The following is a 19,153-nucleotide window of genomic DNA, read 5'->3' as shown; positions in this document are numbered from 1 at the left end:
ACAATAAGAGGTTGTAAATAATTGTAAGGAAGATGTGAATTTAAAGGAAGATCCTGCTAGCTAACCTAATAAAGCTGCAAATTCTGGCCATTCAACAATAGGCAAGCTTTTTGATGGTATTTGACAGAAGGTTCTAACTGGAAGCAATTTTATTTATTGAATCAAGGAATTTGTACAATCTCTACTGTATAAACCAAAGTTTACTTTGGTTTTTATTTTTGGAACGTATCCCATGCATGTAAAACAATGTGCAGTTTTATACACAGTTTCCTACAGTATGCCTGGATCACATCCTTCTTTACAGAACTTGTTACTGTACAGTGCTAATGGCAGAGTATCCCTGACCTCTCAGTCTTGTCTCTTACAGGTTTAAGGCATTATTGTGACAGATGTCATTGTTAAATCTGTTGCTATGTGACGCTAGGTGGTTACTAAAAACCTGTTCTGATGACTTCTAATTTATGTGTTTCCGGTATCTGTTTACATAATCCAACAGTTCAGTTGCCCTTTTCAACAGATTGTTAGTACTTCCACTTTGACGTGTGCTTGGTCTTCTGAATGCTATAGGCATTGTATTGTTGACTATGCAAGGAATAGACAAAAAAAACACCTCTGTATCATATTGAGCTGAATGTATGCTAGCATTCAAACATTTGGAATCCTAAAGAAATAAGCTTGTTTTGTTTTTTAAAGTCAAGCATCACTAAATCATATCTTTGCATGGTTTAATATTTTATATTTCATGTTTATAAAAAAAAATAGGATTTTCGACAAAGATGTCTTCTACTGTCTTGAATAAGGATGGCAAACTGGGGGAAAAAAAGCATTTTTATAGTACAGACAAAATAGCACTTTGCTGCTACACTGAAAAATGATTTTCAGCCTAAAGTCCTTTGCAAACTCTCACTGTGCCCACATTCCCCCACCCAATATATGTAGCATTGCTCACAGTGTATGGCTTGTTGTGTCATCTTTCACCCGTTGCAATGGTTTGAAATAAGGGCCTGGGGTACAATGAAGAGATTGTGGGAATAAAATGAGGTGTCCAGTGGCACTAATAACCCCTAGCATGTTTTAGGGCAAGCAATGATAAACCCCTGCAAAAACCTGTACCACTCCCTGTCTTACCAGTTCTTATCCAGGAGGCCTCTCCCAGCCTAACCTATCAGGGGAAGCACTATGCTAATTACAAGCCTGACCCCCTCATTCCTGGAAAGCAGAGGGCCCTTATGGTCTCTGTGGAGTAAGGGGCCCAGTCACAATTCCAACTTCTGTGATCTATGTTTGTATATGATGCTTTTAAACTTCATAAAACCTATTCTGTGTTGAAACAGAAAGCCAGAGTTCTATCTGTGATGGACTGTCCAGCACTATTATCATATCTCAACCTGTCAGTACTATCAAGAATAGAGAAAAATACCCTAGAAGCTATGCACTCCAAGCTGAAGGAAGTGAGAGTTCAAGTATTCTCCAATTATTTTCATGGTAGTGGTCCTCAAAGGTATATTTACTTTGTAAGTTATTTTTATGAATATTTATGAACATAAGTCATTTGCTTTTAAGAACTTGAACATTTATCCCTCTAGCACTGAAAGGGTTCATGTTCTCCGCACTTTCCTAAGCCAAGTACACAGTACAAAGGCAAAGTGTCCTTTCATATGCATGAATCCACTGAAGAGTGGGCAGATAACGCTTGTCCTGAATAGAGGACATTATCAACTCCTTGGTATGGTATTCTGAGCAAGATACAAAAACCTTATTCTTGTATCCCCACCTACAGAACATTTTTACCCGACTGTGACGCACACAGCTGCTTTCCTCATGTTTTCCTCATTTAAACATTTTCTGTACTTGGTGGACAAGGTGATTTTTTTCCCTATTGTGTTAGATGCAAAAGATTTAATTTACCAGTGTGTGTTTATGTAGACAGAAAAAGCATGTCATACTGGAATATTAAAGTTATAGACTATCCATAAAACAGCATTTGTTTTCTGGTATCACTCAAATGAAGGCTTTATTATTACTATTAATTATTATTAGTATTAATATTATTACACAGCTCAACAAAAAAAAAACATTATTTTCCACTTGCCAAGGATTTTTCAATATATTTAAGGTACTTCAAGTTTGCTGAATCCAGAAATGACATCAGTTTCATTGAATTGGCTCTAGTTCTTGTGATACAAGAATCGGAATAGCCGATTTTACCAACAACAAATTTTAACACGGCATATTATCAATCTTTATTTACCCCGATGTTTAGCATTTTATATATTTAATGTAGCATTATTTTCACGAGACTCTCATTTGCCTTCTTTTTATTCATACATCTTCTTGAAGAACTCATATTTCTGTAAAAAAAGAAAAAGTTGTTTAAATGACCCTAAAGTATTTTGCTACATTTGTGGTAAATAATCTATAATCTCAGCAAAAACAGAAGAAGCATTACAGAATTTGTGAAACAAGCATGTGTTGCATTTTTTGGTATTAAACTGGGGGACCAAGATAAGTATTGGGCTTCCCATATGGTATGCAAAACTTGTGTAGAGTGGTACGTCAGTGGAAAAATGTAAAAATGAAAAGTTTCAAATTTTGGTGTACCTATGGTATGGCGAGAGCCCAAAAATCATTATAATGATTGTTATTTTTGTGCTGTGAATGTAAAAGGTTTCAATTGTTACAAGAAGTACAAGTACCCTGATTTGGATTCAGCTAGACGACCTGTGCCGCATGGTGCTAATGTTCCCATACCAGTGTTCAGTACACTCCCTGATATTCCTTTATTGGACATGGAGGATATACAGGGTTTTGAGTGTAATCCAGGAGTTAGCAGTGGGAGTGAATATGAAGGAAGTGTTTCATCAAACCAGCAGTTCTATTTGGACAGCAAAACTTCCTACTTGAACAGCAAAGTGGATACACAAAGTGTCCATGTTTCATCTGCTTGTGGGATAGTAGAGCAAAGCAGGATCACTGGGAAAAGTGACATGGCCTCCAAGGTTAAACATGAACATCATTACTGAGCCAATGGTTGACAAAAAAACATTCACCCTCCACTACACATAAAGTTGGGATTAATAAAGCAATTTGTTAGAGCTGTGAACAGGGACAGTGTTTGCTTCAAATACATTTGAAGATTCCCTGGATTGAGTATTAAAAAAAATTAAAAAACGGAATCTTTGATGGAACCCAGATTCCGAAACTGATAAATGATTCAAATTTCACAACTTACATGACTGATACTGAAGCTTCTGCCTGGCACAGCTATGTCATGGTTGTCAAGAACATCTTGGGTAACACAAAATTATGAAGAATTGGTACAAAAATTGGCCTTAAAAATTAAAAGTGGGTGGTACTATGAGCATAAAGGTACACTATCTCCATAGCCATTTGCAAAAATTTCCGGGAAAACCTTGGTGATGTTAGTGAGGAACAAGGGGAGAGGTTTCATCAAGATATAAAGGTATCGGGGCAGATGAAATAGACACATGATGAAATAGACACATGATGGCAGACTACTGCTGGAGCCTTCAACGTATTTGTCCTGATCATTAGCATAAAAGGAAATCATACAAATAATGAGTTCTTTGTGATTACTTCTGTAAATATATACTGAATATAGAAAAAATTGACATTAAGTATTTCTTATTATTGACGTCGTTATTTCAAAAACTAGAGCCAATCTAGCAAAACCAATACCATATTTGGAATCTGTGCATCAAACATCACCTAAATGACTTTAATCTGTTTGGGAAGAAAATGTTTGTGGACAAGTGTTTTTAATAACAAACAAGATTTATATAGCACCAACATATTACACAGCGCTGTACATTAAATAGGGGTTGCAAATTACAGACAGATAGCGACAGTGACACAGGAGAAGACCCTGCCCCGAAGAGCTTACAATCTAGGAGGTTTACTTTCCTTGGTGCTTTACTTGGCCATGGTGGGCTCTGATGTTTTGAAAATGTAACTAGGGATAGTTTAGGCATCACTAAACTAAAAGGGGCATGTGAACACATATGAGAGTAGAAGCCCTAAAAGTCAAAATTTTCAGTTTTCTATAGTTTACCTGGACATGAGTTGATGGTTACGCCAGCAAAGTTAGTAGGAAACACAGAAAATGTTAATAAGCTTTCTACACATTAAGACATCTACAGAGCTGCATAATATGTTGGCTCTTTATAAATCCTGTTAATGATAATATTAATAATAATACAACAATCCTTTTTCACTTGCTGTTCCAGCCTGTGAAATTTTCAGTGCAGTGGCAGCCCTTTGTGAAATGTTTAGGACATATTGCACCATAACCTGTTGTCATCCTCCTGTTTGTGGAAGTAATTGCATTGGTCAAAATGATAAAGGCTGGCAATACCTAAGATTTTCTGTTTTTTGTTCAGTTTTTAAAAATATAATTTATATCCTGAAATTAGCAAGATTGTTAATTCAATTGATGGACTTGCCTTTCATGGGCTGAGATAAGTATTCAAAAGTCCTTCTAAAGATCCATAATTTACACAACCACTGAAATATGCAGAGTTTGAGGAGTTTTGGTGCACTTGTACTACTCTGGTGAATGTCAGTAATGTTGTCCTTTTTATACAAACCTGGTTACTACCATGTTACCTTTTCATATCTTACCTGTAATTGTTTGGTTGAAATGAAATGTTAAACTGATCCACTGCACTGATACCATTTAACAATATTTTTAGCATGCTAGTAACAATATACCTGTGATTCTGAAGTTTGGATAACAGATCTTAAATGGTTCCTGCCGATTTGATGCAGAGGGTTAAAAAACATACATGCAATGCCTTCTTTTACTCTGTTAGCGTGACTACATGCAGCAATGGAATCATACGAATTCTCTAGATACCAGGAGGCAAGAGTTACTTGTTTGGCTTGGAGCTCAAAGTACAAGCTGAAATTCTAATGCGCTGTGTTGAATACATAGAGTAGACTGCAGCTCAGTGTATTTTCATTAAAACAGCTGTTGATGTTTATTTATACAGTACTACTAGAAGAATCTTGGAAAACCTCTTATGTTTGAAAGTGGTCATTGACACCAGAAACTAATATTCCACCGAAGTGCTGCTGTTTCTTACATGTCCAGTTAAACCATTTCTCAAACTGGTACAAACATTTTAAAGTTGAACTTAAAGATAAAGCTGTTTTTTTTTTTTTACTAAGTTTTCCCCCTTCCCAAGCACAGTCAAATAATAATTAAATTTCATCTGCAGGAATCAGCAGAAATGTAAGCATTTATTGTTACTTTAATGTTACAACCCAATTTCTTGGATTTAGTGTATGGGTCTGTATACAGGAAGATTAGAGGTGGTGTTAGTATTCACCAATTAAAAAGTACAACAATAACTGTTTTTCTATATATGTAATTACTAAAAATGTAATTGACACATTTTTCCCCTTTTAATTCATGTCAGAATTGTTCAGATGCACTAACAATGAATGGTTATTTATTTCCATTATTTTCATGGTGATAAATATGAGGCTGTCCATCAACATTTTAAAGGTTGAAAATTTGTGCTTTTTTTAAATTTCGTGTAAAATCATGTCATTTTTTTTTCACTATACAAAATGTCAACATTTGTTCTGTCCTGTGTACACTGGCATTGGACACATGTAAGTTAGTGGTAGGTAAGACAGAGGAAGGCATGTGAAGAACAGGGAATCTTAGTTATTAGAAACAAGAAGTGAATAAACTATAAAGAAAGTCTACCTATTGAACTTATCCAAGTAAAAACTTTGCTACTTAGTCTTCAACACGACTAAATGGTCATTATGCAGCACCACTATGCATCTAACGAGAAGAAATCTGGCTGAATGAGTGGGTTGGTTCTGCAGACGGGGGGGCATATCAGGAGGGAGGCATAGACAACACAGATCAATAGAAGAGGGCCTAATGTGTTTGTAGTCCATCGGACTGGCAATTAAGTAGTCTCAGGATACCAGCTGCATCTTCTAATGCTTCATGTGTAGAAGGTGAAGTGTTCCAAGATAGTTGGACTATTCCCTTTTAATACATTGAGAACACTCAACTTTATTTGTCAGAGTTTTGTCTTAGAGCAGAGAGCATAAACTGACAATCTCTGAACAGAGTAAGAAAGAAGGAGTGTAACATTTGTGTCTAAAGTCAAGCCTTTGGTTACAGAATTATAGGTTATAAATTATTTGTTTCTTTTGTGTCAAAAATAAAAATGATTTAGCAGGTTTATTTGGCGCCTACAAATATACTTCTCTTTTATAAGCATTTGTGAAGTTGCCAAGATGTTTGGTTTAATATTATTCCAGGGCAGATATTTTTGAGCGTGGTATGTACAAAGCACAGAAGAAAGCCTGGGTAATCTTGGTAATTTGTACTTTTAAATACATTATTTCTAAAACACTCCTATGTTGGTATGTCTGGAGAATGAGCTGGCACTTGTCTGTTTCCATCAACAGTAAATATTCCCTGTATGTGGCTTCATTAGATCTTTCCAAACATGTTAAAAATCAAGCCTTCAACCCATTTTCCTAATTTTTTGGCGTTTTGTATTAGTAGGTAACGATTAGAACTATATTCATGTTTTTATAGCAGTCTGTTCTATGGTAGATACACCTCCTCTATCTATCTATATTTCCTGGTGATTAACCTCCCTGGCAATATAATTAATGAGGATTTTTAAATGTAAAAGCGGTACATTTAAAAATCCTCATTATTTTAAATTTCCTGCCCAGCGGTCCCGCCTTCGAGTCTGAGACTGGTGAGCAGATGCCAGGCAAGCATCTGCTCCTCCTGGCCTTGTGTCCCCAACTTTCACACACTGGGGACGCAGATGTCGGTCGGCCATTGCCAAGTTACACAGATGCCCAGCCAGCATTGCCAGGGGCAGCAGATGCCTGACGTCGTTGGAGGATGCCGCAGGAACATGGGAACCAGGTAAGAGTTTTAAACTCCTAGGCAATTCCACCCCAAATGTGGCTCGGGGTTCCTGCTTTTGGTATGGAAAATCCACCCCGAGCCACACTCAGGAATACCGCCAGGGAGGTTAACATCAAGACCAAAAGTAATGGGAAATCCAAAATTTTACAGTTGTCACCAGAAAAATAGTGGAGGTTAAAGCTTCCTATGGGGACACCTGTTAGTGACAGTTTTCTAAGAGGAAATTTTATCTTAGTAATCTTAGCATCTGTCTTAAGAGCCTGTGAAGACAGGCTTTTTGTTCATCTTAGAACTGTTTTTCTCTCTATACAAGTAAATGGTAATATGTTGGCGCTATATAAATCCTGTTTATTATTATTATTATTATTATTATTATTATTAATAATAATATTATGATGCATGTTATTTCACAATGAAAAGTCTAATGACCTGGTCATTGAATTTTGACTTCAGATGTCATCTCAGACTGATTGCCAAATACAAGTGTAATGCACCTGAAATCAAGCTGCATTTTCCCATTGGCACTAGTCCTCAAGTTTGCCATATGCAATAATATTTTGATGTATCAAATTAAAATAAATAGTGTATGTAGATCAGATTGTGAATGTATCTGTTTTAACTACTGTTGCCATATTAGATTTAGACAACCACCTCACTTATTTATATAAATGGTAACTATAAGTCTACCCTGTCTGCATACATCAGACTAGGCATTGAATGTGTCTGCAAACAATTGTTCCTTAATGATTGTGGTGTCACTATGAGGAATGAACGCTGTACACAACAGTTCTGTTTAGGTTTATTGAAAGGGAACTGAAGAAGGAAAAAGGGGCACCCGCTGTGTCTTCCTCCATAGTAAAGTTAAATGGTCATCCTCACTCAGCTGTTAATTGATCCGCTAGGATAAATGATCGCATCAGAGAGGAAACTGTCCACCCACTACATTTTTGCTGAGACGATCATCATTTTTTTCTAAGACAACAGTTATCCTAACGTGTATCTTTGCACTGGTGGGCTCAAGATCTTAAAGCCAGTATTTTTTTTTTTTTATGCGGTCAGTAAGTATCTAATCCTTGCACCTTTTTTTTTAATGGAACCTTTTCTTTTTAGTAACTGATATGGTCTGTTTGAAATATGAGGATTTTTTCAAAACACTGGCAAAACGTGTATATTTATCACACCCTGGCAAAGAAAAAATATCCTGATAATAAAACGTATTACATTTTTCCAACAAATCTGCACTATTTTCTTAGTACAAGATGTGCTAAGACATGTTTTGCTTGTGCAGAAAGAATGCTTTACATACCAAGCAGTCACATCAGCTTTCAGGGCAGCAAGTTAATTCGCTAAAGCCTGATCCTGTAGAATGCATTCTTCAGGTCCTGCCAGCATTGTATGATGATGTGAAAGAGCAAGCAGGCCTCTTCTGTCCCCCCCTTTTCTTTTTTGTATGCCAGCATTAGTAGATGGTTATTGCCCTGCTGAATTCCAGCGTACAAGTTTAATTTGTTCCAAATGAATCTAAAATTTGAAAAAAAAAGTAGCGCTGTGCCCAACAGGCAAGAAAGTGTAAAGTTTACTTCATAAACATTTTTTGTATATGGAAAATGAAGATATATTTTCAGTGTTTGGCACCATTCATACTGTACATATTATTCTTAAGCAAATAGTTTTTCTTGTGTATCTGTTTTAAAGCTTCTTATCTGCAGATCCTGCAATTTACAAACTGTTACAGGCTGAAATTACAAACAGCAGTGGATAGGTAGGAACCACAACAGCCAGCTGAGGTAGCTTACATAGCATACTAACATTTGTGAAATATTTTTTTCTCTGGATCAAACTTTATTAATAACTTGTTTAACGTACAAACGTAAGTTTGTAAAGTATTGTGAACACTGATATTGTATTTGATAGTTGTCAAATAGTCTGCTCCATAATCAAGCTACACACACCCTTGTACCCAACAAACCCTGTATTAATAAGGGCAGGTTCAGGCCTGCTTGGGTATCAAGCGATCCCATGCAACTCTGTTACTTACACCACAGTACTAGTTTTTAAAGAACCAGCATCTACACATTCAACAGCCAGCTGCAGCAAGTGGCACCAGCTGCCCCCATTCAGTCTTTGTGGGGCTGTTGTGAGAAGCTATATGTAGTGTGGTCCCAGAGGCAGCATTTCCCTAGTAAAGTGGAACAAAATAAATCCCCGTGACTAGCCCCAAGAAGGAAGGACTAAAGAAAAGGTCTGTTACGGTTGCTGTATATAGTTGGATTACTTTTAAGGAATCTTCTCATTTGCTAACTAGCATTTGACCAGCCAAATAAATCTATGACTTCCGGTGTAGTGGTATGTCGTACCCCTTAACTCTACATTTTTGTTTTGGAAAGAAACCCTATCTGTTCCAATAAAGCCCAGTTTTTCCACAGTCTTGGCTAATTAATGTATTCTTTTGCAACTGGTTACATTGTGTTTCATATTAGATGGTCAGTTTATGTCTCCAAGAGGCAAAGCATATAGTGTAGGTAAAATAGGACACTTCTTGTTTGGCTCTATATACCCTCTATATAGAGGGTACATAAAGCCAAAGTTGGATATAGCATAAAGCAGTCTTTTCCAACATTTGTACCATAGAGAAAATTGTAAAATATATTTTTTGTAGGTCTCAGTGAACCCTTCTACAAAGTATTATAGCTACAGTATCCAAAGCATAAATATGTAATAAATCTAAATGAAAGAATAAAGATTGTGATACACCAAGGGAATTAAGACATCCATAATGCCCATACCCCCTTTTTTGGATGACCAAAAAGGAATAGACTTTGAAAACTGTAGTGCTGGTTTATATTGTTTTTATATCTTTGTAGGCACTGCATAAGGAAATCCAGGTAATCCCTGAAGAAACTCTAGGGCTCCACATATCCCTCGATCAGAATGCTTTGTGTAGTGTAGTAACATTTTTTTAAGCTGCTTCTTAAGTAGAGAAGTTGGCTTTTGTCTTTATTTACTGATTATTCTATGGCTATATACTGCATTAATGCTATTTTTTTCTGTTGCTGCAGGGATGCTTTACTAAACCAAATTCTGTGACTGTTCAGTGGGTCCCTGTACATGGTAATATTGTATAGACCTGTACAGTAAAATTAATAGTACCATCATAAATGGTAATTAAATGTATTAAATTAAATAAATTTGTTTTGGAATTACAGTACATTGTCAGTTTTAGGTCAAAGTGGGATTTTTTTTCTCTGTCTATTTTGACTTTTCCAAATGTCCAAATATATGGCTTGTCCGCAGTAGCAACTTTTTTCTTAAACAAGGGTGTAAAGCTGCTTTCTGCTTTGGCCCTATTCATTTAAACACAGCTGTGCTTTGACCTTCACAATATTTTGGTATAGACAAAAAAAGGAAACAAGCTTAAGGAGGAAAATTTAATGTGTGTTAATGATATAAGCATGTGTTGAGATTTAAGCTCACACAACACTTCCTTAACGCAACTGCAAAAATTACAGCCTTATCCAAGGACTTTTAAACGAACTTCTGTTTTTTGTTTTTTTTTTCCCCCTTAATAAAGATGTCAAAGTCCTCCACCACCTTTTATAGTTCAATTATTGAAAATGTTTTCTTCATAGTAATTATATATATATATATATATATATATATATATATATATATATATATATATATGTATTTTTTTTTAAATGACAGTAGATTTGCAATAACAGTGGGTCAAAGTAGGAACTAACCAAATTGCCTATCTATTTTTGTACTGTTACTTGGCAACCTGTAATATTTCTTCCCAACAATATAATTTTTTGGGTCTTTCATTAGCAGTTACACCCATGGGTGATTTTTATGTTCACGCCTGTAAAAGATCTAAGTTTGGAATCTCTTTCTACAAATTATTACAGTGGTGAAAATGTTTTAGTTATTCCCATTTTGAAGCTTCAAGGACTTTCAGGGCAGTGCAATGTATCTTTCCAGATGACTTCACTTGACTGAGCAACACATAATGGCTTTTTCTCAAATTTTAAACCATCATAATTCCCATATTGAAAGCAGTGAACACAAAGTCTTATAAAATGTTCCCCTTCTTCTACTTCTGCATGCATCTGTAACACTGCTATTTGGCTCTTAAGGTAGTCCTACCAACAAACATGGCATTAAAGTACGTCTGAATCTAAAAATACTGCCAGTATTCTCCCTAGAACTTTTTTTAAGCTGGGTGGGAAGAAGCTGTAGGCAGGTTGTGGCCTCTGTATTGCAACCCAACTTTTCAGTAACCATCCAAAAACAGCCAGTTGGTCACTGAAAAATGCCGGGTGGTGCGCCCGGCAAAAAGCGGCTGGGGAGAACACTGACTGCTTTCATTAGACAGGTTAGACAGAGTGGATGTTGCGAACATTTGTTCCTAATAATGAACTCTGTGAAAGTAGTATTATCTTTAGTACTCAAGCATTTCAACAAATACCTTCATTACCTTGGTTATATATATATATATATATAACTTTTTCAGTGTGATTTTTGGCAAATATTTTTCATATTGTTCCTGAACGCAGGAGTGGAATAAATATAGGGCTATTATTTACACATAACTTTTAAAGATTTCAAAGCATTGCAACACACAATTTTAAGGCTTGACATTTTTGCAATCTTTTTCAACATCACAGTTTTATCTTTCACATTTTGTGACTGTGTGCACTTATATAAGTGTTATTGTATTTCAACTGCAAATATGTGTTTAAAAAACAATTGGGCAAATAGTGTGCAGCAAAAAAATTTGCAATACCCTGCCTTAATTTATTTCAGCAAATATGTCATATTGAGGCCTAAAATGACCATTTTACTGTGTGTTATTAAAAATAAAATTCTCCACCAGAAAAAAAACATGTAAAAAGTAACACTAAAGGGGTCAAGGAACATGATGACAACCATTTTGTTTCCCATTTTCTATAGTGGGATGTGTGTAAAACGTCTGCACTTCTGAGCTTTTCTACAAATATTGACAGAAAGAGTGCCACTTAATTTTCTTCATGATAAGCAGGTATTTCTGCTAGTCAAGTGGAACCTGGAAAATGTCTGTAAGCACATAATGTATCTATGCTCTACGTATGTGGGTTTGTATTTTCTAATATCTAATCCCTTTTAGAGAGGTCATTCATTGTTATGCTTTCTTTTTGAGCTATAAAAAGAAATTACATGAATACGTAAGCAGAAGTAGTAGTACACAGGCAGATCTGGAGACTTTATTTTCTTGTGGAAACTGGTCAAATTGTATGACTTCCTTACAAGAACCTAGCTGTTATCTTGAGGAAGCAGTCATATCCCACTAAGGCAGTCACAATATGCTAAGGGATGGGGTACAAGGTTTTGGCCATAATAAAATCTAGTATTCTATAGATTGTAATATGCAGACTTCCTGTGCACCATTGTAAGCAAGCAAAGGCAAATTTTTGTGTTTCTTGTTTGAAAAAAAATACTTATTGCAAGCTTATTCTGTAGGACATATAGTGTATATACACAATTCCCCTCCTCCTTTTAAAATATTATTGTGCTGACCACAATAATCAGAGGAAGGCATTTGAAAAAGTAGCTATTGCCTTTCTCTAGTTCACATTGATTGGCTAATAGGAAATTTGGAAGGGTACAAAGAGTATATATACTCAAGTATAAACAAAGTCCCCCCTTAAAAGGCTGTACAAAAAGTATACTGGTTTATTCTAGGGTCACATCAGTAGAGAAATATGTTTGTTACACGCTTTACATGATGACACAGTGCCATCTCCAAGTGGCCAATAATGTACACATTTTTATTTAGGAGAAACTATTACCTCAAAAGTACAAAATACTTTAACCTGTAGATAAAGTGATATTCAGACCAAGTACATGTCATTTTATTTAACTATTATTTTGCCCCTTTAAAAAAAATTTAAAATAACGCAGAATGGCTGTATTTTTATGTTAATTTTATTTGTATTTCTAATTTTTATTGTTTTGAATGTTAGTAGTGGCAGCTGTGATTTGTGCCCTAGGTTTATACTTATTTTTCTGTTATCTCAGGTAAGAATAAGCACCCCCTGTTGATATTTCAATTGGTTTATATTCAAGTGTATAATATATACAGTGGTGCTTACAAGTTTGTGAACCCTTTGTAATTTTCTATGTTGTTATTTGAATGTTACCTAAATCATCTGATTTTCAAAAAAGTCCTGAAGATAATGAAGGAAACCTAGTTTTAAACAAATGAAAATGATTTTACAGGTACTTCCCGAGTAAAGTGAAGCTCGCTCGAGCCACAAACCACACTACAGGTTAACACACTTGCACACATTGCCCTTGCATTTGCACTTGCAATGCAACTCTTCTTTTTGAGGAGGAAATACAACTGCACAGCCAGAGGCAACGTGTCACTTACAGTAATCATCCTGAAATCATACTTCAACTGTTTGCAAACATGCATTAAATGGTTCCCAACTGCTTCAGTTGCAGTGAAAGTGGTTGGGAGCCCCATCGAGTTTCAGTCATGCATATGAATGGGACCTTACTCATCCAGTGATGGCTGCAGGTATCTTTTAGGAGGAATGGATGTGTGCAGGCTTAGATGTATCAGTCACCCAAGTGTGCTGGTGCTGAAATCCTTGCATGTAGAAGTATCTTGTAAAGGCGTTTATTGGTAGAGGGCTAAATTATTATATTGTTAACATTTTATCATATCAGCTTGAGTAGTTTGTTGATTTTCTGAGGGGATGTTGATTTGTTAAGAAATATTGTTTTGTTGGACTCCACTTCAGTCTTTTAATTATATGAACATAGTTGAATTAACCTAAAAATGTGAGCAAGATTCCCAAGAATTTGAGGTATCAATGAAGTCTATCTTTGTTTCATTTTATCTGTAATCAAATTATTTTTTGCAAAAGTATGATGAGAATTTTTACGGTGCATAAATGTAACACTCAAAAAACAATAAACAATGGAATTTATTGTTTTTATCGTTAAACATAGAAAACATTAATTCTTATACATACAAACTGTCAATACATGACTAGGATACTGCAATGATGTTTAATTTGCTTTTAAAGGTCCTTGACACGTTTTACCCGTAGGCTTCATCAGAAGGACACTAAGTTAGCAACTTTCCATAAATCTATTTATCTATCTATTACATCCCAACATAAAAGCTTGCTTTGGTGATATGCACTAGAGAAAATCTCTTTGTTTTTAAAATATACATGATTCATGAAATGAATTTAATTGATGAATAGTTAGGTGCAATGTGGGTCTCTTGAGTCTTATTGGCGATATATAATCTGTTGTTTGTTCTATATATATTTTTAAATATATTAATTATACAGCTTATACAGTTTTATATATAATAATTTGTTTCTTGCTGGAATATAGATTTATGGAATGTTGCTAACTCAGTGTCCTTCAGATGAAGCCTACGGGTTAAACCTGTCAAGGACCTTTAAAAGCAAACTAAACATCATTGCAGTATCCTAGTCATTTATTGACAATTTGTATGTATAAGAACTATTGTTTTCTATGTTTTTTAACAATAAAAACAAAAAAAATTGCAAATGTTTTTAGGATTTTTTTTGCGAATATTACAATTATGCACCGTAAAAATCCTCATCATCATTTTGCAAAAAATAATTTGATTACAAACTTGGAGAATGGGGTGTAACTTACAATACAACCCCAGGTAATCACCATTAGGCATCCTCACTGAATATTGAATAGGGAAGTCATTTTTTGTAAATTGTCAAAGTTGTTTGCCCACCTAATTGTATTTTACATTTTGTGTTTTACAGATCATGATTGAATTTTGTCAAGGAGGAGCTGTGGATGCCATAATGCTAGGTATAAAATTTGATTTTTAAGAATTTTTTAAAATATTATTAAACAGGATTTATATAGTGCCAACATATTTTGCAGCGATGTACATTAAATAGGGGTTGTAAATGACAGACAGATACAGACATTGACCCAGGATGAGGAGAGGACCTTCCCCCGAAGAGGCACAATCTAGGAGGTAGGGGAAGTAACACAATTGGAGGGGAGATATGTAGTGGTGGGAAGTAGTGAGGGTCACAAAAGACAGAGGAAGATTGTATTATTATTAAACAGGATTTATATCGCGCCAAAATATTATATCCGGTGAAAAAAATAAATATAGAGGCTGCAATTGCTTACATTATTTTGGGGGAAAAACAATAAATTTCTTTCTGTTTCTAGCCTGGCCCAATAAGTGTGCAGCTAGGAAAACAGAACCGGTTGCCATACTCATAATATAGTTGCCTCTGGTTCCATATATACTTTCGATTCAACAGACCAAAGTACAGAATTCCAATGGTCTAATGCCCATTCCTTTGTGTTTCTTGGCCCAAAAATAAAAAATATACGTATTGTTTTTTTTTTTTTTTTTTGTATAAAACATTTCCATATGTGTTTTTTCATAGTTTGGTTGTCTGCAGTAAAATTTAGTATGTAGAAAATAAATATTAAGTAAGTATAAATATTGAAAATAAAACAAAAATGTTGAATGAGAAGTATTAACATTTCATAAGTAAGCCTAGGTACCTTATGTCCAAATAAGCCCTTATGTCGTTGAGTCCCTATCTGGCTAAAACAGATGATTTAGGATTGTTTCAGTGGGATTATGGGGAAGAGTTGATGGCTATATTTTTAATTTTTTTTCCAAACATGTTTTCTTATTGTTTGATTTTTGGCAGAGCTGGACCGTGGATTGACAGAACCTCAAATTCAGGCCATCTGTAAACAGATGTTAGAAGCACTAGCCTACCTCCACAGCATGAAGATCATCCATCGGGACTTAAAAGCTGGGAATGTGCTGCTGACACAAGATGGAGACATCAAGCTGGGTTAGATTCGTTTTTTTTTACAAAATTTTAGATGTTTTAACATGGACCTGAAACACAGCTTTTTAGTTATTAAAGAAGAAATTTAAACTAAGTGAAGTGAAGCCAAGAAAATGTTCTAAATTTGTAAAGATTCTTATTTATGCAGGCCACATTCAAGTTATTGTTGCATTATGAAAGCGGAACTAAACAAAAAAAAATATAACTTGAGAAAATTGCTCAGTTGTCAAAATTATATTCAGTCTTTGTTTATTGTATTTTTTAATAAATAATAGTATTTCAGCACATGAGGACCAATATAAAAGGAAGGGGGGAAGGGGAATGCTAGCTAGCCCTAAATGTCTATCCATCCATGTCCCTTGACAGGAAACAGTGGTTTAAATTTTATTGGGGACCTCACTTCATTTTTGTGTACTTGACCTAACAATCACAATCATCCCCATGCTATACACTAGTTTTTCTACCCAGTAGTTCACATTATCATATTCAGATGTTGTGCAATCAACCTAAAATATTGGTGGTTATAGTCTACAATGCAAAGTAGCAGTAATATCAAATTATTGTATGAAAAACTATTTTTATTATCTAGTTCAGAATAATTCAAACATAACTTTGCCTCTGTTGAATCTTCATATTCATGCCTACTTAGCGTTGACAGAAAGCAGTGAAAACATGTTGGATATTATAAACTTTCACTACTATCCAAAAGTAGGGGAAACGAAAGAAGTATAGGGATTCTATTTTTAAAGGTTGAATTGGCTGTCCAATAGCAGTAGGGGAAATGGGAAAGGGACTCCAAGAGTTGAACTTTAATGAGGATAATATTGTTCAGTACCATGGTTGCTTGCACTGTTGTTTCATTAGCCAGCTAGCTTTCTTTGTAGCATACTGTGATGTTTTGAAGCTTCTATATATTATTGTCTAATGATTTTGTGAAATATAATGTGGCTTTTGTAGAGATGTGGTTTGAGCTACTAGCCCTTTAATTCTGTTTGCTGAAATATTTCATTACATCATGTGTGGTGACAGTTGTTTTAGGTTTATAGTTTTGTGGTGATTTAAATGTGTTTCCCATGCCTGTGTAGAAGTGGAATAATCTGCTGCTGTAGGGAGCCCCTGTTGTTATATCACTGACTTAATACTGCTCCTGAGAACAGATCTGCTCTGTAGTGAATCTGTTTTATGTAATCAAAGAGTTCCATTTTTTGCCAAGAGGCTAATAGTTTAATTTTAATCCTGTTTAGCTGAAGTGGAAATTCCCTAAAGACTCCACGTTTTGTAATTAGTTGTGTTTTTAAGTAAAGCCAATCCTAAATGTTATTGCAGGAATTTTGTGTAAACTAAGCCCTGTGTTTCACTCTCTCTCGAGTATTGTTTGGCACAAAATAGGATTCACAATTATTTAACATAAGTGCACTGCTGCTCTGGTGTCCGCGATTAGCTTTCTCCTCGGGCAACATGTGTTTTGTCAATTGGAACGGAGGCACTAACAAAATCTTGCAGCGACCCTTATCCTTTTCCACACTTAAAACAATTTGCATGTGCGGACAATGCAATGCCAGTCTTTTCTGTTTTAGACATTCATGTAAGCATGTTGCTCTTATTACTGGTAAATCTGTAAAGTGCAACAGTTAAACATTATACTCCAAGGTGACCTCATTCTCCTAGCTAACTGCAGACTCTGAAATGATGTACAGAGCTCTTGCTGAGCTTGTCATTTCATCAGGCACACAGATTGCACAATGGATTGTTTTTTTTTTTGTCCCAGTAGACTGTGATCTCTGATGTAAATCTGCTGTATGTAAGATGAAGTTTGTATGAAAGAAGGCTATGACCGTATAGACGTAATTTATTTGGCCTAAAATGGAAGCATGTGTCGGACAGTTCTGTAAAATACAGCTGTTCTATGTTTGCAGTGGATGCTTTTATAGTAAGCAAAGGGCTGCAATCTTATAAACGTTATGTGATTCTGTATTAAGTGGCACATACTTGTTAATGTATTCTAAAACATGATAGTTCACTTATTATTAGGTTAATATTTCTCCATGTTAAGTAATTATTAAATGTTGAGCCTCTTCAACGTTTATCTAAACCCAAAAAATAAAATGTTGAACTTTACCATTGGTATATTTGGCTGCATTCATTTTCTTGTTTAAGGCAGTCTCTCTTCTTTTTTTTTTTTTTTTTTTTTTTTATAACCTCCATACCTTGACAAACTCTTCCCATGCAAAGGAGAACATCTACTCATTGTACTGTATCTATAGGGGAGCAGTGGTGGCCTTCAAAGCTGACTCCCTCTTTTCCATATCTCTAATTTATTAGTAGGAGGGGGTTGTAGAGTTCACCGTTTTTTCAGTTTAAAAAATTGTTTCAGTTTTTAAATTTTATTTAAAATTTTAATACATTAAAAGTGCTGGTGCCTGTCATATTGCTGCACATGAGCACAAGAAAGGTCCTCACCCAAGTGTAAGCCCTGACTTACCCACGGCTGTCTCTGCTTCCAGGGGTATAAATGGAGCATAGCTTAGTAAAAATAGGGTACATTTACAAAACTGAGGTAGGTGACACTGCTACTCTAGGAACTTCGCCCAACTCCAGAGAGGTAAGAGAAGTTGCCTTTACACTATAATACACCATTTACACTCCAGAACCCATAGTCCTGTGTGAACTATGACTTCAAGGCAAATTGTGTATTACACAGGGATTAGCTTTCACTTCATGTGGCCCAACAGAATGATGGTGGGGGAATGAAAATGAGTTAAGCATGTGTGTCTCTGAAGGTCTGCATTATGAACCTGTTGCTTTGCTCTTTATGGACAAAGCACAGATGCATATTAAAGTTATTGTGTCAAGCCTTGTTAATCTTGCAGTCTGCAGTTCCTCCTAACACAAATTGAAACATGCCCTATCTATCTACTTTGGAAGAAGGAGGCACAAAAGTGGGCCTGACTGTGAAATGCTGACAGCTCATAAATTTGTGACCCTTTATAATCTTCACTAAGAGAGTGTTTTACAGCCACTAGGAAAATTAATTATACAGCTTTAAGGTTTAAATCCTAAAACAGTGTACATTTGTTTGATCTTTTTCCTAGCTTATTGCAAAACCATCACCTGCTTAGAAATTCCAGCAGAGGATTTGTGTCTCAGAAATACCTTGAATCAATGTACCAAATATTATTTTGTGCAAAAATCAGTACTTTCAAGGCATATAATTAAGTATCATATTTTATTTGTATATTTAAAAGCAGAATGTTGATAAAATTGTCCAACAAAGACATCTATGACTGATTTTTAAACAGTCCACAAAAAAAATCTCCTTTTAAAATGGTAATTATCT

The 19,153-nt window shown here is 35.3% G+C and overlaps 1 protein-coding gene and 1 long non-coding RNA gene across 2 annotated transcripts in view; one reads left to right on the top strand and one right to left on the bottom strand.

Moving 5' to 3' along the window:
• Positions 1-19,153, top strand: part of STK10 (serine/threonine kinase 10) — a 66,811-nt gene that overhangs the window by 17,638 nt on the left and 30,020 nt on the right. Inside the window, exons 3-4 of the mRNA XM_072400958.1 lie at positions 14,749-14,797; positions 15,670-15,819. Of these exons, the coding sequence (XP_072257059.1) occupies positions 14,749-14,797; positions 15,670-15,819 (199 nt within the window). The remainder of the gene's footprint in view (positions 1-14,748; positions 14,798-15,669; positions 15,820-19,153) is intronic.
• On the bottom strand, positions 2,219-5,213 carry LOC140323678 (uncharacterized). The gene is made up of 2 exons (XR_011919424.1): positions 4,732-5,213; positions 2,219-2,351 (listed from the first exon to the last, which is right to left on the bottom strand). It is a non-coding gene; the product is annotated as an uncharacterized lncRNA (long non-coding RNA).

Source organism: Pyxicephalus adspersus, chromosome 2 (genome assembly GCF_032062135.1).
Source record: "Pyxicephalus adspersus chromosome 2, UCB_Pads_2.0, whole genome shotgun sequence".
Taxonomy (NCBI): Eukaryota; Metazoa; Chordata; class Amphibia; order Anura; family Pyxicephalidae; genus Pyxicephalus; species Pyxicephalus adspersus.
Note: the sequence above shows the minus strand (reverse complement) of the source record. Positions and strands in the feature narration are given on the sequence as shown.